Source organism: Hippocampus bargibanti, linkage group LG18 (genome assembly GCF_051943395.1).
Source record: "Hippocampus bargibanti isolate YZ-2025 linkage group LG18, ASM5194339v1, whole genome shotgun sequence".
NCBI classification, from domain to species: domain Eukaryota; kingdom Metazoa; phylum Chordata; class Actinopteri; order Syngnathiformes; family Syngnathidae; genus Hippocampus; species Hippocampus bargibanti.
The window spans coordinates 11,215,611-11,240,488 of record NC_142751.1 but is presented as its reverse complement, the minus strand read 5'-3'; the positions used below and the strand labels follow the sequence as shown (position 1 = coordinate 11,240,488).

The window sequence follows — 24,878 nt, the reverse complement described above, 5'->3', positions numbered from 1 at the left end:
CACTACTTCACTCTGAGGCAATCTGTGATCCCTGAGTGAACTTCCTCCCCTGGGGTCCCATCATTCACGACCCCCCTCCTCATCCCAAGCCCACCCTGACTGCTTGTTTGTACTCCACCGACTGTCTCGCGCAATTGTTGGATATATCCTATTGATTATTTCAGTTCGTGCAGCTCCTCCTACCTCCTTCCCAACTCCCCCTTCCTCTCCCCTCCCGGCACTCACGCTTTCCAACCTCCACTCAGCTTCTCTTGCTCGTGTCGGACTGCAGCATCGAGCAGCTCAATTGAAACAAGCGTGAAATCTCACACGTTCCCCCGCGTTGGCAGGCATGCAATCTCAACGATGGTGAGTGGTTCACATTTTTAATTCTACTTGCAAACAGCGGGTGTTGCATGCCCTAGCACATTTGTTGTCTTCCTCGCTAAGTTTATTAGGGATTGAAGGAAAAGTTGGGTAAATTTTGTTTTCCACGGGAGCTTGAAAAGTTGCAGAATGTAGTTGGCAAAAACAGTACAGAGGCAAACCCCTTTTTGGGGTGAGGCTGCAGAGGGTGTGTAATAAAGTGGGGATGGAGGGGTGGTGGGAGTAGGAACACATGCAGCCATTACTCAGAAAAGCGCTGCAGCGTGAGCGGACCCGAAGGTGGCGGGGTGGGGAAAGGTGGGGGTTTGTAGGATGGACGCTCACTGAGCGGGGCAGCCTACAGAAATCTAATTACAGGACGTTAACGGTCGTCAAACGGCTCCCGTGATGATTGATGCCTTTTCCACCATACACTTGAAATGAGCTACAGGCTGCAGAGGACTCTCAAGTCTGCTTGGAGGAGTTTCAGTTGAAGTTTGGATCCTTTTGTGATGGATGAAGTGGTGCGGGGTAATGAGGAATCAATATTTTGTGGCTGTGCTGAAGTGGATGTTCAGGTTACTGAACTCTCCTTTACCTATTTTAAGTTTCTGATGTAGTTTGGAAATTTCTCCTCAGTACTTTGTTAAAATAGTCCAGAAACGTGGAGCTGTAAAAATATTTTTTAATTGGTAAATGTAACAATTCAGTTTGCGACCAACGGGTGGCACTGTAGGGCCCCGCCTGCAGCTGCACAGGTGTTAGGTCGTTTTAATCAGTGGCAGTTAATAGAACTCCCGGCACGACCATTCAGTGTCGGGTCATTGCTTCACCCTGTCATGTTTGTTTTTCCTTGTAATGTTTTCCTCGTGGTTTTGTTTGCTACTTTGGACATTTTTGTTCTGATGACTTTGTTGTTTGACATTTTGTTCCTGCCGACTTTATTTAATACAAATTGTCAAATACACACTAATCCTCCCTCTTGCCTGGTTCTTTGGGGTCCACCACCACAACCATCTTGCAAATCATGACAGTAAAAATATACACGCAATACGTATTTCAGGTAGAATTTTGTCTTACTTTAATGAGAGGCTCAAATTCTCAAGAATTGCAAAGGAGAGGTTTTCACCGATGACTCATTATTGTTATCTTATTGCATTGTAGTCAGAAGTTGTCAGGCTTAATATTTTAGAGATTAGAGAAGGTTCTAACATAATAAGGCAAACACTATACATTCCCAACAAACCTGTATGCTGGATTGCACAGCATCTGTAGCAAGCTTTGGAATGTGTTTCTTTTTTGTGTTCACATCATGTGCACATTAGCTAATGCTCACTGCAGCCATCTGCGGGCGCCGCAGCTAGCCTGCAGGGCGCTACATTTCCATATTGTCAACCTGGATGTCACATGCCGATGGTTGCTTAGTCGGTGCAGAACACGTAAAGTGGCTTTCTTATTTCACCACAGCATTGTCCAAAGAGTACAGTATATGGTGTTGTCAGTGATTAATGAAAGTGACAGCGCGATATCAATGGGCCGTTACGGCACTGCAGTCAGGAAAATTGTTTAATCCCTCTCAGGAATTTTACTGAGCGGTGTGGTTTTCCTCAAGAATGGTGGTTTCTTTGTCAATTAAAAAGCACTGCACATGTGATTTTGAGATATATCATAGTTTGGAATACTGCAACACCATGGATAGGGAATATCTCGCTTCTTCAAATCTGTTGTGTCATCTGTGGTAATACTCAGTAGTTCACTTTCTACCTTACAATCACCCATTTTAATCAATAAGCAATCAAAATCTCAACTTCTCCGAATCATTTTTAAAAATGTTAATATTCGGAGCTATGTATCAGATGGCATATGCCAGAGCTGCTCCAAAGAGTTTGCAGGGGTCAAGACCACAAAGTCCCCCAGAAGGCTTTTAATTTAAAGGGCACTCACTGCATACTGGGCCTTGACGGGTGCATCTATGGCCAGGGTCAGCTGCCTCCTCATCACCCGTTCGGGCCAAAAGAAAAGTTAGTGACGAGCCATTTCCCGCTTCATTTGGCTGCTGCATTGCACCAAACTCTCTCGAGCGCCTTCCCGCAAGCCCCCCTAGCGCGCCTCCGTTCAAATGACTGATCCCGACTGATGTTTTATCTCATCGCACCGAGCAAAAGGTGAGCGGAGGCGCCATACATCAACCTGCCACGCTCCATTTGGGCACTTCAGCCAAACGTCTGCAATCCTGCGCTCCCGGGAGTGTGTGGATACAAACGCACCACTAGCACGTTAGTGCTAATGTGGAAAAGATGGATTTCACATCCTTCATCTCTATGGGCAGCCGCAAAGCTGTTAACGCACCACACTGACACTCTATCTCGCTGTTTTCTTGGGTAAGTACTACAATGTAGTACAAACAACCAATCATGACACCACTGTAGTGTATTTTTTTTCTCCTGGGAGAAAAATAAAACAGTAAAACCCCAATTTCGGACAGGGTGACTATTGGGATGAACAAACGTTTCTTATAAATGACAAGTTCTCATTAGGACACAGTTCATGTTCCCTTGATTGCAGGAAAAAAAATATCTTAAGTGTCCTTTCCTCAAAGTATGAATTCGCGTGTCCATGTGGTTCTTGGCCTGCTTCTAACAGCTAAAGGGCTTTGTGGTACAGGTGACAAGTCGCTGATGTGCTGACAGGTCTTTGGCGACGGCCTGTGTGGCGACAGCGGTCATGGAAGGAGCCCCAAAGGCGCTCATCGCACGGGCTGACATGTGTTCCTGGATGGGAATCATCAAACTGAAATGAATTAGCTTTGACATACTGGAAGCGAGCTTTTATGACCTGATTTTTAAAGAGGGTGAAATTAAAGCTGTGGGGGTAAAGGAACAGGCAAATGGTGGAGGATTTGAATTTTTTGTGTTGTCTTACAGTTACGATTTGGTAGCACAGTGACCAAAAAAGTGTAAAAATGGGTAATGAAAGTGTGGATTGAATAATTAGTGAAAAAAAATGTCCACCATTATACCAGAAAATAATACGAGACATGATTACTTCAAGTAGTTCGCTTCAAAACCACTCACCCATATGCGGCAAACTAGTGTATTCATAAGTAGAGAATTAAGTTTGTTATTCAGATTTTTTTTAATCACAGCTGGTGGTGTATGTAAAAAGATATGATTTTGAAAACATTTTCAAGAGAACCATAAAAAACCCTTTGCATGACGTTGCAATGGGGCATTCAGTAGAGCTTTCTTCTTGTGCTCCTGCAGGTGGATGGCCTCGTCTGCTGATCTCTTCCAAAACTGAGAAGTTTTCCAATTTTGACGGCCTCCGCTCCAACTCCATGGGGTTTGACCTCAGCCCTTAATTATTATACTGGCAGCCGACTGGCGTTCCCGGCTGTTGCTCGCTTTGACTTTATAAACTACTCAAAGTCCGTCCTGCGCAGCTATACCCACTGGAGCTGCTGAAATAGGCTACTTACAAACATTTGGTGCTCAACTCCGTCTGCATAAAGATGAACGAAACACACAACAGCAGGACTTCCCTGGTCAAAGGCGCCAAGGACATTGCTAAGGAAGCCAAGAGGCAAGCCGGCAAGAACTTCAACAAAGCAGTAGACCGCACTTCAGATGAATACTCAACGCATCGAAGCTACAATCAATTCCAGAACAACGGCGAGGAGGAGAACAATTCCAATTCGTATGGACAAGTGGACAGGCACTATGACGACAACGCAGCAGACGACGAAGATGGGGCATCCAGCGATGCCACGGAGGGCCACGACGACGAAGATGAGATCTACGAGGGCGAATACCAAGGCGTGCCCGCATATCAGGATGAGAAACAGCTGGCTGGACAGATAGCTGTGGGCCAAATTGCGGACCAGGCTCCGAAGAGCATCAAGGAGTTGGAGAATGAGCGGGAAGCCGATGAGGAAGAGCTGGCGCAGCAGTACGAGCTCATCATGCAGGAGTGTGGTCACGGGAGGTTCCAGTGGCAGCTCTTTTTCGTGCTGGGCCTGGCGCTCATGTCAGACGGCGTGGAGGTGTTCGTTGTGGGATTCGTTCTACCAAGCGCTGAGACGGACATGTGCGTGCCCAACTCCGGCGCTGGATGGCTTGGTAAGGAACGCAACTCACCCGCATAAAAACTTATCCTGTTTCTGTAAAGTGACCTTAAGAGTTTTGAAAGGCGCTTATAAATGAAATGCATTATTATTATTATGATGTCTTATTTATTTGTGTATTTAATTATTTATTTATGTATTTATTTACTGTTATTTATTTATTCATGTATGCATTTGAGTGTGTTTATTATTTATGCATGCATGTATTTATTTGTGTATTTACTATTATTTATATATTGGTTTATTTATATGTGTATTTGTGTGTCTATTGTTATTTATTTATGCTTTTGTATTTGTTTTGGAGGCATTTGTCTTAAATCAGACAAATCATGCTATCCCCCCACAATATTCAATCATTGTTGACGCCTCAGTATAAGGCCTTTTACATCCTTTTGTGAAAACACAGTATTGTCATGACGACAAGGTCACAGCGAGAGCACTGTGATGAAGCGAAGGCCATTGTTGCCAACTTTTCCGACACGTCTGGCGGTTATTTTTTCAAAATAATTAAAAAGTAGTGTTAATGTGGTGCAAACGGCAGACACATATCAACATATTAAATATACTTTAATATGTTTAAAAATATTCTTTAATATACGGCGTTAAACCCCTGATCTTGGGAATGCAATAATGAGTGATGTACTCCGGGACTAACTGGTGCACAGAATCAAAAAAATAATAATGTTGCTGCGCTACCTCTGTTGGCCCCATCATGAGTTGGTTGTGCAGGTGTACCTAATGATGCGGCCGGCGAGTGGAAGGATGCTGTATTATTCATCCACAGTTCACACTTGAGTCATCTCGTAGTGGGAGACGAGAGGGGGAGAACAAAGAATGAGTCACATTATGTAGCACCAAGTGGCTCGCAATAAATAAATAAATACATTGGATGTTTATGGTCGAAAATAATATCAGAGAAATCAATAGCGGCCTCTGGAGTGTATTCATCAAAGGAATAGTCTAATGATTAAGCTTTGAAAAGAAAGCAAATAATGAAAGGGAAAATTTCAGAACTGGAACAAAGAACTGTCTTACAACTCTCACTTGGGTTACATTTATCCATTTTTGTAGTACCCTTGGCGGTCAAAATGATCAAGCCTACGTCCACTAATGTATGATATTTATTGGAGGTTGAATCGATTGGGATAAGTCAACTTCAAGCTAAAATCAACGCATCTACTCATCGGATTGACTTCTACAAATCAAAGTCTTCAAATCAAAATGGACAAAATTCTATTGATTTTTGCATCACATTTTGCTTTGACTTGATCACACATAACTTTACAGTCTCAAAGTTGATTCAAAGGCCTTCAATAAAAGTACAGAGAACATTAACAGTAAGCGTGGCTCAGCGCTCGGCAGGTGTCGGTCTAATTAACGTTTCATTCTTCCCCTGCTAAAACGCCTCTGTCAATCACTCATTTTCCTCTGGGAATCGTCCATCATCCTTGTGTCCTGAATGAGGAAATTAGCAGCTCGCATGTGCTACCATGCGAGAACATTGCACAAAAGGTGTCGAGGGGGAGTTAAGATTTCAAAAAAGAAGCACAAATCGCCATGTGTAGAGACCATACAAGATGAATATTCTTAATAACCCCCCCATCTCCTCCCCACATTAAGAAAAAACATTATTGCAGTGAATGTAATGTTGTGCTATTACTGTACTGTCTCAGCCTGGTTTGGCATCTCAACTCCTCTTCTACGACGTCACTCGTGGTCCACAAGTTTAATTAATAAAGGGTGAAAGTGTAATATACAGTAATAGGCGGTCACTTTCAAATCACACCTTGTACATATATTACAACAAAAATAAACCAAATTTACAGTGTATATTAATTATCTTTCATTAACAACCAACTAAGTTAACTCTCAAACGCGATCGTTATAAATCACGATTGTGCTAACGCAATTAGCGAGCGCTAGCATAAATCTTAGCATTTTTTTATGCGCGTCACCGCATATTATTTTTTTACGAAAGGCATCCAGAACTGTACATCGAGAAAAAAACAAATATGTACATACCAATCATGCTACCAAAGGCGTAAAATGTATGTGGATTGTGTTGGATTAGACTCGGTAGCCATTTTAGAATAATTGCTTTGTCGTCATAAATCGCTTTTCTCTTTGCACACGGTTTGGTTACGTCATATCCGGGACGGTCCTCGACAGGTACTGTGTAATGAAATGAATAAAAAATGTTCTTAACTACAGAAGCTTCTCCTTTGATTTATTTGATTTAGAGGTTTGATAAAAATAAATAAAAATAAGGTGACTGTTGTATATGTCAATATAGTATAACTGAACTAATTTTTGTTAGTATTGCCTTTTTAAAAACATACACGAGCGGGCATGCATGATACTGAATTGTTTAAAATAGAATGCATCTTACCATGTCTGCGTTTGATAATAAAATGCGTCTTGTGTATATGTTTAACGCAGAAATTTCACCTGTAACATACATTGCGGCTCTTAATATATTGTGCCGTATTATCGTGAAAATACGGTAACGTAACTTGTATGAAAATGATTATTTCTTATCTAAGTTCATCTTTGTTTATCTCTCTGTGCTACCAATGCAAAGTCAAGTCCAAATTCAAACAGCGGCAATATCAACATTTGATCGCTCAGTGTGTAAAAGGTTCTGTAAATGATAACGACACGATATTTTGTCTCACTTTTGGCATTGACGCAGTGTATGATTTCAAAAGGTCTGACCTTTGCCTGAACCCTGTAGCAAATAACAAATCCAATCGAGGGAAGTATCCTCACACAACTACCAACGTCTCCTCCACCCTATCCTTCCTTTATTATACGTCCTAACTCAGCGTGAGCTCCGCCATAAAACAAATGAGCCGATGAGTCTATATAGAGCATGTTGGCTTCAAGTGTGCATCTTGCATTGTTTGTTCCGTTATACCGTTATACGTTTCGCCCCATTTTTGCAGCGCTAATGACCTTTTTCCTTTCAATTTTGTTTCGTTTTCGCATCCCGCTACCGGCTGGTCAGTTGAGGGTTCGCTTCATATGGCCTCCTCCGCAGTGACGAGTTAGCAGCTGTCGCCTTGTAATTAATGGGGTGGCTATTGCCGCGGTGTCTGCGCAGCTCGATAAGAACGTTTTACTTTCAGCCTATCTGTCCCATCACTGCAAACACGGCGCAAAAGAGTAGGGCGGAAGAGAATAAAAGAGGCATACTCACCCCCACCTTCCGTAGACATTAGCATTTTTATTAGCATGTTGAGAACAACGCTATTATTTACCGCCCTGACAACTGTGCTCTCCCAAACTACACTGTCCTGAGAACAGGAAAAGATTTGAACATGAGTTACTGAAGTGAAGTGGTCCTCAACCTTTTTTTTGGTCGCTTGTCGGCTTCAGGTAAAATGTACTTAATTTACAAGTAATAATAACAATAATAATACATTTCATTCATAAGCGCCTTTCACAATCCTCGAGGTCACTTTTCAGTCACAGGATAAGTTTTTCTGTGGATGAGCAGTGGCAGCTACACAGGCGAGCGTTCACTCAACCCGGAAGTAACTCAAATAGAGAGGAAGCTAGCTAGCTCACAAATAGACAGCTAGTAGATACATAGCTCGCTAGCACGCTAGATAGGTAATAGATAGCTGCCAAAAACTAATAAATACAAGAATTTTCAAAAATATAAAAACTCAATCATATCAATTTCCAAAACGAATTAAAACGAACTGAATTTAAAAAAAAAAGGAGGCGAAGAATGAAACAAAACTAACCACAATGAAAAATCCATTATAACCATTGAATAGTCAGTCATGATCTCTTTTGGAAAGATGCCTGCTTTGCATGACAAAACTTGCGAAACTGACACATTTCTGACCACTGTCCAATCCTTCATTCTCTCCAGGCAGCATCGTGTACCTGGGGATGATGTTCGGAGCCTTTTTTTGGGGCGGCCTATCAGACAGGCTGGGTCGCAAACAGTGCCTGCTAATATCCTTGTCCACCAATGGCTTCTTCGCCTTCCTCTCCTCATTTGTGCAGGGCTACAGCACCTTCCTATTTTGCCGCATGTTGTCAGGATTCGGGTAAGTTTATCATAGTGGAAGTTGTTAAAACTTAGCTTCTGAAGGTCATACAGTATATTGTTAATGTGTAATTTTGGTGCACAATCTGTAGGATTGGCGGTGCTGTGCCCATCGTATTTTCATACTTTGCCGAGGTGCTAGCACGGGAGAAGCGCGGTGAGCACCTGAGTTGGCTCTGCATGTTCTGGATGATTGGCGGCATCTATGCTTCGGCCATGGCGTGGGCCATCATCCCACACTACGGTGAGTGACTGATGACGACAATATTCATCAAGCCTGATTGTTAACCTTGTTCCTGCTTAGGCAAGAAAATCATGATCATGAAAAATGTAATAACTACATTTTAAATGTAAACAACCACCAGAAAATGTGCAAAATGCATTACTTTTATACGTCGGCCTTCGAGAGACATAACTGTCAAAAATGAACAATCAATATTCCAAAGACATTCCTATTGCATCGTCGACTATTGTTTTAGTATTCATCAAACAATTTTTATTTATGTTCTTTTTACAGGTTTGTGTGATATAGATTGTTTTATGATTTCAAACCCCCTGTCGTTGTTCCATTACCAAGCTCCTAAAATATATTAGCGTATATATATGAAGAAGTGCCATCCATCTTGTTACCTATCATAAAAAGTGATTGACGAGACGCATTAATGTGACCCGAGGTGCCGTGAAAGGAACATAATCGAGGTCAATTGATTAGATGCCACTGGTTCAACCCCTTTTTTTCTCTGTGCAAGATGCAGTGCTTTGTGGGGAATGTGTTTCGCCGCAGTGCCCTTTGCATTGACTCATGGAGAATGTGTGTGCGTGTCTTTCTTTTTTTTAATCATCCCTAAAAAGTAAACTGTAAAATCTGCTGCTATGACCAGTCTTAAGTGTGTGTTACAAGCCGATTTGTCTGTGTGTGTTTATACGTGCGTGCGCTTGTGTGGTTGTCGGAGGCGTTCTCACTTACTGTAGAGTAGCCACATAAATCACATTGAGTATTGCAAGCAGTCAGCCATCGCCGACAGTCCATTATAGCTGAAATCCTCCTAATGAGCTTTTTTTTTTACCGAACTCGGCAGAAGGAGGCTCACACAGGCCACATGCAAGCCAACACAACTTAAAGTGATGTAATCAATATGCCCACATTTAACTCATTCACTGCCATTGCCAAATTTATTCGGAATTTGAAAAGCATGACTTGGAGTTTTATTCCCGAATTTGTTCGGGTTTTGTATTTTCTTGCCTGGGTGCCAACAAAGCACTGGTCAGACCTCGGGCAATGTTTTTCCCTCCCACAGGGGGGCATAATTTGCCTTTTGTACAGCCGCCCCCATTTCAAGCTCAGATAACTACAGACTTACTTAGGAATTAATGATTTTTTTTCTGATGAAAGAAGATATTCTAAAGTTTCTAACACCAAATTGAATATTTATGCAGTCCTAAAACTCAATATTCTGTGGGTCCTGGAATTTGAGTGAAAATGACAAAAACCCTGGCACTGGAGTGGAGACATTTTCGCACTTCGTCTAGCAGTGAATGAGTTAATGCATTTGCAACAACTACAACCCCCCAAATAAAGAAATAAATAAAGACCAACGTAAATACAGATAGGTGAATGAATGAATGAATGAATAAATAAATAAATAAATAAATAATCTAAAGAAAATAAATACATACGTAAATGCATGAATACATAAACAATAAACAAGTGAATAAACAAATAAATAAACAACCAAAAAAACAACCAAATAAATAAATAAATACATACATACATACATACATACATACATGAACGCATAAATAAATAAATACATACATACATAAATAAAAAATAAACAAATAAATAAATACATAATAAACAATCTAAAGAAAATGAATACATACGTAAATGCATGAATACATATACAAGTAAATAAACAAGTGAATAAACAAATAAATAAACAATCCAAAAAACAACCAAATAAACAAATAAATGAATAAATAAATAAATAAATAAATAAATAAATAAATAAATAAATAAATAAATACCCCGTGCCGTCGTTTTGATTTGATGCAATTTTGGCAGTTTTTCATTCTTATTTTTGTCTGCTGATGCTAAAGGTAGAAACTGTGTGTGCTATGCGGAATTCTGGTTCCAGGTTGGAGTTTTAGCATGGGCTCTGCCTACCAGTTCCACAGCTGGCGAGTATTTGTGGTGGTGTGTGCACTGCCTTGCGTCTCAGCTGTAGTGGCACTCACCTTCATGCCTGAAAGCCCCCGCTTCTTCTTACAGGTAAGAGAGTGTAATCAAAGACATGCACAATTGCCAAAATGGTAGGGATAAACTTGCGCTTTTCGGTGTAATTTAAGAATGACCCTAAAGTGCACTATAACCTTGCCAAGTGATCTTCATGTAATCACCACTAAACTTTTGAATGTAATATCGTCAAGATGGGCAAGCACGACGAGGCGTGGATGGTCCTCAAGCACATCCATGACACGAACATGCGAGCCCGTGGAGAACCGGAGAGAGTCTTCACGGTGAGTTTATATTTCTCAGAGCGCCCCCGCGTGGCTTGAACCAAAATTGGCAACCTTTTGACGAGTGTCTCCCCACCTACAGGTCAATCGGATAAAGATCCCCAAACTTCTGGACGAGCTAGTTGAGCTGAAGAGCGAGTCTGGAAAGACGGTTTTCAAGTTTCTGTCCAAAATTAAGGGCGAGCTTCAAGGGGTCAGTTTTAGTTCGAATTCTGAACTCAAATGTCACAACAACTTCAAATTAGGCATCTAATTAAATTGTTCATGTGATGATATTTAGTCAACATCCGGCTTTATGGTAATTCAGTTATGATAATAAGCCTATTTTTATTATTTTTTTCACAGATCTGGTCCACATTCATGAGATGCTTTGAATACCCGATAAAAGACAACTCCATGAAACTAGCAGCGGTTTGGTTTACGCTCTCCTTTGGGTAAATACAATTGACATATTTCATTTGATATGCGTTCCTAAACCAGTTTTTGTTACTTGGATGAATAAATTAAATTATTTAAAATTTGCTGAGGTAATGTTTGAACTGAAGTCAGATAATGTCCGACACTTGAATACTTTTAGTCAAGTCATATTCTATCGGGTGAGGTTTTATTTATTAAATTCATTCATCCATTCACAAATTTGTACGGGTTTTGTTTTTTCTTGTTAGGTGCCGATAGAGCACTGAACATCCCTCTGGCAATGTTTTCCCTTCAACAAGGGGCAGCATTTCCCTTTTTTTCATGTTAGCGCTTTGTTCCAGCTTCAGCTGTTGTTAAAGCGCTATATAAACCAATATGTATATATTGCATTGTATTTTAGACAGCTGCTGTCATTTCAAGCTTATATAACTCCAGACCCATATTTTTTAGGAATTAACCATTTTTTTCTGATGAAAGAAGAGATTCTAAGTTTTTTTTATGCTGCATTGAATGTTTATAGAGTCCTAAAACGCAATAACAGTCATCGGCACAGTACTGACACAATTAATAAAATGCTGGCACTGGAAAGTATACATTTTTGCACCTCTGGCAGTGAATGAGTTAATTGACCCGAAGCTAAGGTTGGAGTATTATTTGGTTTAGTTTGTTGCTTTTAATGTTGACAGATCCAGTTAATAGGTCCATTAAAGCAAATTTTAACTCAATACGCAGGTACTATGGGTTGTCTGTGTGGTTCCCTGATGTGATCAAGCACCTTCAAGCCGATGAATACGCGTCCAGGGTGAAAATCCACACCAGCGAACGCATCGAAGATTTTACCTTCAACTTCACGCTGGAAAACCAGATCCACAAAAATGGCGTTTTCCTTAACGACAGGTAAGTGGGCTGACGATTACTAGGATTCGTAGATGTTCACCTCAACATGTTGCACGCCTGTTGCGCTATTTGTCATGACCGTTCATATTTATTCTGCCTCTGCTATTTCCACCTCTAACAGGAAATGAAAAGACTTATCTTGGGGCACCATAGACACCCACTGGATATGACATACGGACACAAAAACTATACATGTGCACATACAGGCGTTTGTTGACATTTTTTCATGAAACACATGTTGTCCTTAAGAAGCGCATTTATATAGCGATATTATCGTGATTATGAAATGAATACATACTGTAGGATAGAGGCTAATGTCTTGTGCAAATATCACAAAAAATCTAGGAAAAAAGGGATCCAAATTGCATATATTTTTGACAAGATGGTGGCAAAGCACACGAAACAGAAATGTTCATAAAGCATCAACACCATTCTTCTAGTATGGTCTCAAACACTGTCACGTTACTCAAACAACTGTATTGAGGAGTTAATTATTCAACACAAACAAACCACTTTCACGTGAGGCTCATCAAATTAACTTGCTGGCTATCTAACTAGCTATTGAGCTATCTAACTGGCTGGCTACCTAGCTAGCTATCTATTTGCTATCTATTAGTTGCCTGGCTAGCTAGCTGCTATCTAGCTAGCTAACTACTGTATTGGATAGCTGGCTATCTAGTTAGCTATCTATTAGCTCGCTAGCTAGCTTTCTATCTATTTCAGTTATTATTATTATTATTATTATTATTATCATCAAAAGTATTAGCAAGCATAACATGCTACAACAAACTGCCATAACATCACAATGCATTACAAATACTGATTTTTGTTAACATTTATGGTCTGTCAAGGTTCATCAGCATGAAGTTTAAGGCGGTTTCCTTTGTCAACTCCTCGTTCCTCAACTGCTATTTTGAAGATGTCTCCTCGGTGGGCTCCTCCTTCAATAACTGCACTTTTGTAGACTCCTTCTTTTACAACACGGGTATGTTTTTGCGCATTTCCTCTCTCTGAGCCTGCCTGAGGCCTCAAACTAAAATATTTTGCTCACAACTGGTGCAATAGAAACATTTCAGAAGTGCATATAGAAAAAAAAAGAGAAGGCGAGAGAGCAGAGCAGAATCAGACCTTGTGGGAGTCTGGGTCTTCAAATAATTTCCCTAGCAGCACTCTGGAAAAGTGCTGAACATGGAAACAGCAAAGGCATGGAAGGTGCTTTCGATGCCGCATGGAAAATAAAGATTTTTTTTCCAAACCCCAGAGCAATGTGTCAAGCATGTAAGGGCGGAAAAAAATTAGAACAGCGGGGCCAATTTGGGAAATTATCTGTTGAGGTGGGATTTACACTTGTCCGAGTGTCCAATTGATTGACTTTGCACCTTTGTGTTTTTAAAAATTATAACTTGTTCCTCAGAAACACGACAATACATCAGTACTGTGCCGATGACTATTATACAGTACATTTAAGTTAGTAGTGTTTGTGTGTATATGTGTGTTACTTACGGGTTGAGTGAACGCTGGCGCTAACACGGAAAAAAAGGAAAACGTTGCCCCTTGTGGCCTGCGTTTCATCAGCACCTACGCAAGAAAAAAATCATGAATGGCACTCTACGTCATATTTTTAATTTCTGAATAAATTCGGGAATAGCAGTGAATGAGTTATCATTAATATTATTTATATTAATAGTATTACTCGTAGTATTACTATTATGATTAACAAACTCAATTTCATCTGACATGACTACTTGGCACTGTGTGTTTTACTACCCCCGTGTAGCCATAACTAGTTCTGTTATACTTTTTTTGCAGATATCGATGACATTATTGATATTAATAGTATAACTATTATGATTAACAAACTCCATTTCATCTGACATGACTATTTGGCATTGTGTGTTTTACTGCCCCCATGTGGCCACGACTAGTTCTGTTCTACTTTTTTTTGCAGATATCGATGACTTCAAGTTAACAAATTCAAGGGTGGTCAACAGCTCCTTCCATCACAACAAAACAGGCTGTCAGATGACCTTCGATGACGACTACAGCGCATACTGGGTCTACTTTGTCAACTTTTTGGGAACGTTAGCCGTGCTACCTGGCAACATTGTCTCGGCTCTTCTTATGGACAAAATAGGCCGTCTAAGCATGTTGGGTACGATATGAAGACACCAGCAAATACTTTGTTAATTTACTTTTCATGTTTATCCAAATACTTTCTATTGCTTACATTGTGAATATTATGTTGTTATTTTTTCACAGTGGCTTGTAAAATGTCCTTGAGAGTTTTGAAATGCACTTATAAATACAATGTATTATTATTATTACACATAGCCAGTTACCCGCTAGCTTAGCAAGTTACCAGCTAGCTCTACAAGGTCATTCACCCTACCTTCATTGGGGGTTCAATTCTTGACTGTTTGTTCCCCTTTTACACATTGAAGGGGGCTCCATGGTACTGTCAGGAGTCAGCTGCTTCTTCCTGTGGTTCGGTACAAGCGAATCCATGATGATCTTCATGTTGTGTCTCTACAACGGCCTCAGTATCTCCGCTTGGAACTCCTTGGATGTGGTCACAACCGAGCTCTACCCCACCGACAGAAGGTGACTGCCTTGAGTATCATGATGTGATACATCCTCCACGCTGTCCTACCTGTTTTTTTAGTTTTCCCAGGAACGACACACCTGATTCAAATCATAAGGGTCGTTTTAGAGGTGCCTGATGAGCTGCTCATCTGAATCAGCTTTGCAACTACTCTCTCCTCAATCCAACAAAGTCTGACGTTTCATCTTTTCTTCTTCCGCAGAGGAACCGGCTTTGGTTTTTGCAATGCCATGTGCAAGCTGGCCGCCGTGCTGGGAAACTTGATCTTTGGCTCTCTGGTGGGCATCACCAAAGCCATCCCCATCCTTCTGGCATCGTGCGTGCTGGTCTCCGGCGGATTGGTGGGCCTGCGGCTGCCTGACACGCGCGTCAATGTCCTTATGTAAACCTCACCCTCACCACAAACACACACATATAGATTTACTGTATATGGTCCCCAAAATACTGAAAATGATTTCCTGCACATTAAACACTAAATTTTCTATATATTATTGCTGGTCATAAATGACAATCTATTTCTTTTCTAAGTCAGTTTATTCCCTAACTTATTTCCATACTGCCAACATAAAGCAAAAATCTCCATATTCTGTTTGTTATGTTCATTTTTCAACGTGGCTCAAAAAATCGTTATTTTTGATTTTTATTTCAAAAGGAAGTAAATAACTAACAAAAATCAAAGATTCATGCTTTTCAGTGGACAGCGACAAATTATTTATTTGATATAAAATATATTTTTTTCTATCATCAATGACATACAATTCAATGATTACATTTTATTCATCGAATTCCTCTTTTTTCTCAATGCATTTCAATGAGTGCCAACTGCACTCAGATTCTTGGAATTTGTCATCTTCTGCTGTATTAACTCATTCACTGCCAGATATGTGCAAAAATATGTCCACTCCAATGCCAGGGTTTTTGTCATTTTGCCTCAAATTGCCGGACCCACAGAATATTGACTTTTAGAACTACATAGACTTTGAATTCAGTGGAAGAAACCTTAGATGCTTTTCGTTCATCATAAAAAAAGAGTTAGTTCTTAAGTTATATCGGTCTGCAGTTCTCTGAGCTTGAAATGGGGGCGGCTATACAAATTTACAATGCAATACAATACATAAATATTGAGTTATCAGAATCAGAAAGCCTTTAATAGTCCCACAATGGGGAAACGTGCAATCTACAGCAACAAAATTTGAGGCGTTAAAAGATAAACAAAGTACTCCATGCAAAAAGAAAATTTCAGAAGACTGAAACGTACAACTGCACCCAAAAAAATGTCATGAATATATCATAAATATATAAATATTTAGTGCTTTAACAATAGCTGAAGCTGGAACAAAACGCTAACATGGACAAAAAGGTAAATGCTGCCCCCCCGTGGAAGGGAAAAACATTGCCAGAGGTCTGACCAGCGCTTTAAAGGCAAGAAAAACCAAACCCGAATAAATTCGGGAATGACAGTGAATGAGTTAAAGGATAATTGTGCATGTGGTTTAAAAAATACAGTTTTAAAAGCAAAATGTAGCATTTTCATTGCAAGATTTTGGCTTTTTCATTTTCAATATATCCTCTGCTGCTAACTACTTTATTTACACTTCTCTGTGGAACTATCTTCTAATTTGCTTTCGTCAATCACACGCCAACACCATTCCTCCATGTTCAATGGCTGCTCGTTCTCCTTGTCGCTACCCTGATTGTGTCTTCCCTTGTCTCAAATTCCTCTGATGTGGTGACTCTCTTTCTCGCTTCTCAAACGTGGCTGGAAGCTTTTGCTGCTTTGTTGTGTCTTCCGTGGGGAAAACTTTAAATGGGAAAGTGTTATTTAAATTTCAGCTGACTGTATTTTGTGATCCAGCTTTCTCTGATATCCATCCCATCACCTCTATACATCTCCTAGCCATATTAGATATTAAGCAAAAAGGCATTTTTGTGAAAGGGATGTTATTTTTCCCTAAATGTTTTGGTGTCAGAGATGTTTGTTCGGACAATGTGAACAAAGGCTCGAACACAGAAAGATTGTCTTTTACTGCCGGTAGGGGACGCAGCCATTGACTCCAGATTTTCTGTGCTTCCATTGTGGACCTTGTGTTCGTCCAACTAAGCATACAACAGCATGAAAAGTTTAAATATGATAACTTTGATTCTGTCTCTTCTCAGTTGGTCAAGTTCAAAATATTGATGCTTTTAAATTTAGGGTGGAACAAATTTGTTGACCTACTTTCTCTACTATCTCAAACTCCTCAAAGTGGAAATCCCCCCTTTGACTATATGGACGCCACTCCCTACTCAGTCCCTGTTTCCAAATCCCGCATGTGTGTTGCAGAATGTCCTTCTTTCTCGTTGCCCGTCATCGTTTCTTCCCTTGTCCTGTTTTTGTCACACGGTCATGAGTGGTGACATGATGCCATGTTGTTGTTGCCAAAATGTTGCCCCTGCGCGGCTGGATGATGTATTTTCATAAAAAAAGTATATGTGGTGAATGCCGTGTGTGGCGTCTACATAAAAGCTGTCATTTGAAATCAGCTGCACATTGTTGGTTTTTTTTCATATATGTAATTGTAATTGAATGTTCTATTCGGTAATCAGCTTGTTTTAAAAATCTCAAGTAGGAAAAATCTGACCGATATGCCCCTGATGTAAAAAAAAAAAAAATCTTGCCTTTCAGAATAATCTTTATTGCCTAGTATGTAGAACACACAAGGAATGTGTTTCCGGTAGAACACGCTGCACTAGTATCATCATCAAAAAATTGCAAAGAAGCACTGTTTAAAGGGTTAATAGCTTGGGGGATGAAGCTGTTTAAATGTCTTCTGGATTTGGTGCGCATGGATCGGTAGCGCCTTCCTGAGGGAAGTAGCTGGAAAAGGTGGTGTGCAGGGTGCGGAGGGTCCAGTAGGATTTTCCGCGCCCTTGTTTGGATTCTTGCAGTGTGCAAGTCCTCGAGAGTGGGTAGGGCGGTTTGTATGAAAGAATCAAATAAAAAAACTTGAAAAACAGATGACCTGAATCAAGTAAGAATTAAAATAACTTTATTTAAACAAAGCCAAGTTACATAAGTGAAATAGCATTCCTGTACTTTGTTCCTAGTTCTTTAGGGATTGTGTGATTACAGGCGTGTCTCGGTACTTCCCGTCACCGGAAGTCCAGGAAATGCCTTTTCTATGCCTTGCCTCTTTTCAGCGCTACATGTCTGGTAAACTGTCACTTGGACAAAATTCAAAGATAATAGCTATAACAAAAAAAAAAAATACTGAAAAGATGATTATGTCCAATAAAAGCTTCCATATATTAGTTGTATTAACAAACGAGAATAAAACACTGTTAAGATGTGTGAAAACTTTGTCCGGCAAAATTCACTGAAGCGCCTAAAAATGTATATTTTTTTACATTCACATTACATCTTTGTATATGCACGCATCTTATTTAAATGAAAATCTTGGTCATGCATAATCAGTCATATCATCTTCAAATGCGAGTTAAAATTGTAAACTGTTATGTACACTCAACATGACTTTTATGGCCACTGGCCATGATTAAAATTAACAACCTAAACCTAAAACCTAAAAAAAAACATTTTACTCATTTACTGCCATTCACAAATTTATTCGGGAATTAAAAATATGACATAGAGTGCCATTCCCGAATTTGTTCGGGTTTTGTTTCATACTTGGGTGTCGATAAAGCCTTGGCATCTGGCAATGTTTTTTTTTCTTATCCACAAGGGGGCAGATTTTCCTTTTTTTCCATGTAAGCGCTTTGTTCCAGCTTCAGCTGTTGTTAAATCACTATACAAACCAGTATGTATGTATGTATCGCATTGTATTTTGGACAGCCACCCTCATTTCCAGCTCATATAACTCCAGACCCATATAATTTAGGAATTAACTCTTTTTCTGAAGAAACAAGAGTCTAGGGTTTCTAAAACTGTAGTGAATGTTTATGTAGTCCTAAAACTCAATATTCTGTGGATCCTGGGATTCAAGTGACGAACAAAAACCCTGGCACTGCAGTAGACACATTTTTGAACACGTCTGGCAGTGAATGAGTTAAAAGATATAGCAATGGATCATAGTCGCGGCAACAGTCAGGAGTTTGCAGATATGTTCCATATTTTCTGCACAATAAGGCACACCTAAAAGAAAAGATTTTTCGAAAGGTGACCATGCACCTCATAAACCGGTGCGCCTTATGTATGGAAAACATTTTAAAATATGTAATTGAAGTTGCCCCTTATAACGCGGTGCACCTTATGTAAGGAAAATGTTTTTAAATGTCATTAAGTGAACATGCCCCTTACATTCCCGAAAATACTGTCATTTTCTTTAAACTACCTTTGTAATGATCCAAAGAGGGAAAAACATTGGATTTCGATTTGAGTATACAGGTAACATCCGACTTACGACCAGCTCCACTTACAACCACCCGTACTTAGGACCACGACCTCCAGACCCCATTTTTTAAATTTAAATTCTACGCCTTGCACCGCATCGCGCTAGCAGGCCGGCAACGCGTAGGACAATTTTGGCCAGGCACCCAGCGTCTCACTCTCACACAGCAATCGACCGTGTGATGGCGCCGGAGGGGGAGTTTGCATGTCATTTCGCCTCCAAGTCTCTATTCAACATTTTGAATGGATTTTGACTTATGACCATTTCGACTTACGACCGTTTGGTCGAAACTCGTTCGTAAGTCGGATGTTACCTGTATTTGTAATTACAGTAAAGTCTCGTTATATCGATATCGGTTATATCGATAGTACTGCTTATTACGATACTATTTCTATGAACGTAAGGAGAAAATTTACATGCCGCAGGATCGGATATATCGATAGTCCCGGTTATATCGATATTTTTTCCGACTCCCGAGAATATCGATATAACGAGACTTTACTGTAATAGATAAGATTCCTCAAGAAGATATACTGTAGCTTTTTGGCTGAGAGGTGATGTAATACAACTTGGACCCAACGGATCTGGACATGAGAAGAAAAAGAAAAGGATCCAAACAGGCGTGTATGCAACACAAACAAACAGCCACGTTGAAGACCGCGTAGGAACCTTCTGTTCCGTCCACAAAAAGCTGCACGTGATGGAGGAAGTTCACCACGCCGGCAGGCGTGAAGCAAACTAGGAAAATGGCAAATACCAACGAACTGGCCTTCATGTAAGCGGCCCAGTCCAGATGCGACCGCTGCAGCTCGCACATGATCCGACCGTAGCAAAGAACCGTCACCACCAGCGGGCCTAAAAGTCCCACCAGTGTCAAAAAGAGGTTGTAATGTAGCAGGAAGATATGCGAACCGAGGTCCAACGGCAGCACGTCGTGGCAGGTGATGCGGCCCAGCTCGGGGATACGAAAGCTTTGCCGCACTAACAACTGGGGCGTGACGGCGGCGGCGAACACCCCCCAGACGGCCACGGCGGTCCAGGCAGTGTAGCAACGTTTTGGGAGACGTTTGTAAGTAAAAGGATGGACCACGGCCAAGTAGCGCTGGATGCTGATGCAGGCCAACGTGTGGGCCGAGCAATAGAGGTTACCATAGAAACAAGCCGTGACCACCCGGCATGCGGCCTCTCCCAGTACCCAGTGGTTGCCATGGAGATGATAGTGGGCCTTGAAGAAGAGCGAGACTAGCAGGAGGAGGTCAGAGGCCGCCAGGCTGCTGTAGAGAATGGCCGATGATACCACTCGCACCTTGGCGGCCAGCGCGCTCAGGATGGCCACGTTGGCCGGGATCCCCACCGCCACGACCAGCATGTAGATTGCGGGGAGGACTTTGGTGCTCAACGGGCCATTCAGGTACCCAGCGGTTCCGTTGTTTAGTAATCGGAGCCTTGGAGGTACGGCGGCGGGCAGATGGGTCCTATTCGAAGAGAACAAGCGGGTCTGTGCCACAAGTTGTCCTTTGAAGGTTCTTGGAAACAGAACTTGGGTTATATTCTTCTGTATCTGAATATTTGACTTCTTTTTACCTGCAACAAAAATAATCCATTAGGTACACTGGAAAAGAAAAACTGTCATGTTAGCAAAATATGACAAAACAGTTTTCCGTATGATACCAAAAAAACGTACTTGAAAATGTACAATAAATAAACACATTGATTTCTCAAATTACAGGCTTTAGTCAAAGTTCTCCAGATCCAAGAGCAGTTAGTCAAAATATTGTCAAGTGATGATGTAATGACCCAAAAATATGTGTTTTTAGGCTTGAAATTATCACAGATCAACAACTATGTAAAAAATTGCAAAAAAAATGAACTATGTCACCAAATACCTCAATTGAAGGTGGGTGATCGGCCAGACTATTAAAACCAACTTTATGAACTTCTATCTCATACTAAAAATAATAATAATAATAATAATAAGGGCCTTAATAGATATGTAATCCTATTTCTGTATTCTTTTGTTTATTCATTTATTCATTCGTGCATTTACTTATTCATTCACTCACTTATTTATTTATTTATTTATTATTTAAAAAACAATCAGAGCCTTAATAGATATTAAATCTGAGTTATTTATTCATTATTCATTCATATATACAGTAAAGTCTCGTTTATATCGATATTCAAGGGAGTCCGAAAAAATATCGCTATAACCGGGACTATCGATATATCCGATATCGATATAACGAGACTTTACTGTATTTGTTTACTCATTTACTTATTTATTCATTCATTTATTTATTTAATTATGTATGTGTTTATTCATGTATTATTATATTTATTATTATATGTATTTATATATTGTTATATAAAAAAATGCAAAAATAAATCACCAAATACAGTACCTAATATTGAAGGTGAGTGATCAGTCAGACAATTAAACTTTACAGACTTCTATCTCATATTTAAAAATATATAATCATCGCTTTAATAAGTACAATATAATCAATTATTTTAGTTATTTATTTATTTATACTGTATATGTATTTATTTATTTATGTATTTATTTGTTTTTTTTATTTGTTTGTTTGTTTGTTTGTTTTTCTTGCTTGAGCATGTTAAAACCTAGTAGCCGGTATTTTTTTAAAAAAAAAATACCCTTAGGGGATGATACAATGAACAGAAAAAAAGATTATGAAATAGCAAATCTGTGATTGCAACACACCAACATATTAAGAGCAACTTTTGTCAAAATCTCCTCCTATGATGACATAGTTATCAGAAAATATATTTAGTTACAAGACCAAACAAGCTGATAAAGGTAAACGTCCACAAATAGTGATTATTTGTCTTTTTTGCTCATTCCAACTGTCCTACAAAAATACGACCAAACTCTCATGAGAATAAAGTTAGCGGGGGCGGTAAAGTACAAAGTGTCCTAGGAAGCTCAGCTGTGAAAACACATTGAAAAACATTTGGATTGTGTGAGGCACACCCTGGGCAAAACACGTTACCTGAATCAACATCGGTGTTAAAAGTGAAAATAAAGTGTAAAAAAAACAAACAAACAAACAATAAATATGCTCATACATTTCAAGATGTATAATTTTATAATCTCTTACCTTTCTTCTGAAGCGTTCCATTGAGACAGAGCACCAGAACCAACAAAAATAAATATTTCCCCATGTTTTTGGGAGCCTTTGACCCGCATGCAGCTCCACGCACTCTGTTACTCATTCACTTCACCATAAGAGAGAGAGAAAAAAAACTTTCATGTGGGTTGGCCTCTTTAGATTCTGACCCGGGATGTTTCTGATCATCATGCCAATAGTGCTTTACAATGTTCAAAGGTGGCAGAATGGCGATTGCAAATCTTATTTTTATTTTTTTCTTCATGTGGATTCGATATCCCATACCTCCAATTTGGCTTTGAAATATGATCACTCATCGTGAGTGTCATAACTACCTACATGCAAAGGAAATATCTGCCAGGAAACGATAAACTTGTCTCAACACGAGTGACTCCACTTCCGGAGTTTTTGTCAGTTTTGTTTTCAAATGGCAGGCTTAAATGACGTCTTTAAAACGTCACTATCAAGTCGCATTGATTAAAAACCACATAAAAATGAATACAAATACAACAAAATTGTCACAATTTGCAAGGTAGTGGACCCCAAAAAAAGCAGGCAGGAGGGAGGAGCAGCGTGTTTTTGCCAAATTGTATTAAATAAAGTCAGCAGGAACAAAATCTCAAACAACAAAGTCATCAGAACAAAAAGGTTCAAAGTAGCAAACAAAACCATGGGTAAAACATGACAAGGTGAACCAAAGCTGTGTCCTTTAATTGCCACGTGTGGCTGCCGCTGCTCACCCAGAGAAAAACTTAACCTGTGCCTGTAAAGTGACCTTGAGAGTTTTGAAAGGCACTTAAAATTAAATGCATTTATTATTATTATTATTATTATTATTATTATTATTATTATTATTATTATTATTATTGATTAAAACGACCTGTGCAGCTGCAGGCAGGGCCAACAGCGCCACCCATTGGTCGCAAAAAAAAGGAGATGTGAGACAATCTCTTTTCATCAATGGATGCTACAGCTGCGTGTTTGCTTTCAACATTTAGCTTGTAGTTGACGTGCACATTCCACCATAATGTCCCTGATCCACTGGTGGAAAGACGCTTTGATCCCTCCTCTTTCATCTAGAACTGCTTCATGTCATCACAAAGAGCGTACAGCAAGTCCTGAAGAATGAATGTCTCTCTGTGTCTTTGTTTTGTCATAGTGTCTCTATGCTGTCATATTATTTGTTATGTAGTTTTTTTTTTGTTCTTTTGACTTCAAGACGGCGCCGCGAGAGTGGCTGCCTTTCCAGCAGCTCATGTATTTTGTTTTTCTACTTTCATTCCTTTCATCACTTTGCTGCTGTGAAATGTAAATTTCTCCACTGTGAGACTAATAAAGGCATATCCAATATCCAATATCCAATATCCAAACGGGAATGTGACAAAATATATTGATTTATTTTGTTTCATTATGAAGAATAATCCCACAATGCAGTGCAATTTTTGTATTGCATTATGTGGCGGCCATTTTGATTTAACAAGCAAATATATATAAAGCCAGTGATGAGGCTAGATCTGATATTAGTTTGGGATTATATTTTGCGATAAGGTTGTAGCTAGAATTAATGTTTGATCCATAACTTTCTCTCCTTTGTCAACGAGTCGTATGATCATATTAAAACCACTGACATCAATCTGCTTGTCACAACCACAAAAACAAGATGGCGCTCACATGAGCTGGCTCCTTCCTAATTTGAAGCAGGAGGAAGAACACTTGTTTAGATTTGCTGGTCCCAAAAATAAGTCAAGAAGAGTAAGCAACAGGAAACAGTGTTATCGCAAGGAAATGCCAGCGAAGGAGCTCAGTACGTATTGGAAACGAGAGTGAAATTACTTTAAACAAAGCTCCATGTCATCATGTTCTGGATTTTATGTTCTTAACAGCGTAAATCAAAAACAATTAAGCCTTTCTGTGAGTGGGTCTTCGCGAAGGAACTTTATTTAGGAAGTGGACTCTCATGGATTTGACTCAACAACTCCTCGCTTAAAGGACAATCGACGCCTTCGGACAAGTTGTGTCCATAATTTGTAAAATGGCTTCAAATGACTTCTACTGAGCGTATTTCACAAAGATTCCACGGCATATAGCTATATTTTACGTTTTAAGACTCGTGCTGAATATTCAGGAAGTCTTTTTTTCGAGTTGATGACAATGCCAGATGTGACGTCACGTCAGGAACGCCCCTGACCGAGAAAGCGACACACGATGCATTTTGGGTACTTTGTTTGGTCTGAAAACTTTGTGTTGATCCGTGTTGATGGCGAAATTAGAAGGAAAACACATAAATAATGCGATGGTGAAATGTTGTGTGTTGCACCAAGACTACTATTTGTGAATATTGTACGTACGACGAATTGTACAAAGAACACTGTGACCTAGTGTATGAACTGTGCCA

The 24,878-nt window shown here is 39.8% G+C and overlaps 2 protein-coding genes across 2 annotated transcripts; one reads left to right on the top strand and one right to left on the bottom strand.

Moving 5' to 3' along the window:
* Nucleotides 1-235: 235 nt before the first annotated feature.
* On the top strand, nucleotides 236-17,847 carry LOC148884624 (synaptic vesicle glycoprotein 2C-like). The gene is made up of 13 exons (XM_089020378.1): nucleotides 236-348; nucleotides 3,609-4,463; nucleotides 8,352-8,532; nucleotides 8,624-8,775; nucleotides 10,670-10,803; nucleotides 10,962-11,051; nucleotides 11,134-11,244; nucleotides 11,397-11,485; nucleotides 12,201-12,365; nucleotides 13,217-13,350; nucleotides 14,314-14,517; nucleotides 14,807-14,966; nucleotides 15,170-17,847. Exons 2-13 carry the CDS (start codon nucleotides 3,857-3,859, stop codon nucleotides 15,351-15,353), a joined length of 2,211 nt encoding a protein of 736 aa, XP_088876504.1. The 5' UTR covers nucleotides 236-348; nucleotides 3,609-3,856; the 3' UTR covers nucleotides 15,354-17,847.
* Nucleotides 17,848-17,981: 134 nt separating this feature from the next.
* LOC148884623 (proteinase-activated receptor 3-like) lies at nucleotides 17,982-23,211 on the bottom strand. The gene is made up of 2 exons (XM_089020379.1): nucleotides 22,475-23,211; nucleotides 17,982-20,939 (listed from the first exon to the last, which is right to left on the bottom strand). Exons 1-2 carry the CDS (start codon nucleotides 22,587-22,589, stop codon nucleotides 19,876-19,878), a joined length of 1,179 nt encoding a protein of 392 aa, XP_088876505.1. The 5' UTR covers nucleotides 22,590-23,211; the 3' UTR covers nucleotides 17,982-19,875.
* Nucleotides 23,212-24,878: the final 1,667 nt, after the last annotated feature.

Bases quoted from the DNA above. Each gene is read 5' to 3' on its own strand.
- LOC148884624 (XM_089020378.1), top strand. From the start codon at position 3,857: ATGAACGAAACACACAACAGCAGGACTTCCCTGGTCAAAGGCGCCAAG. The intron at 11,486-12,200 runs GTAAATACAATT...CTCAATACGCAG, and splicing joins TGGTTTACGCTCTCCTTTGG to GTACTATGGGTTGTCTGTGT. The intron at 14,518-14,806 runs GTACGATATGAA...TACACATTGAAG, and splicing joins AGGCCGTCTAAGCATGTTGG to GGGGCTCCATGGTACTGTCA.
- LOC148884623 (XM_089020379.1), bottom strand. From the start codon at position 22,589: ATGAGTAACAGAGTGCGTGGAGCTGCATGCGGGTCAAAGGCTCCCAAA. The intron at 20,940-22,474 runs GTAAGAGATTAT...TTTTTGTTGCAG, and splicing joins TGGAACGCTTCAGAAGAAAG to GTAAAAAGAAGTCAAATATT.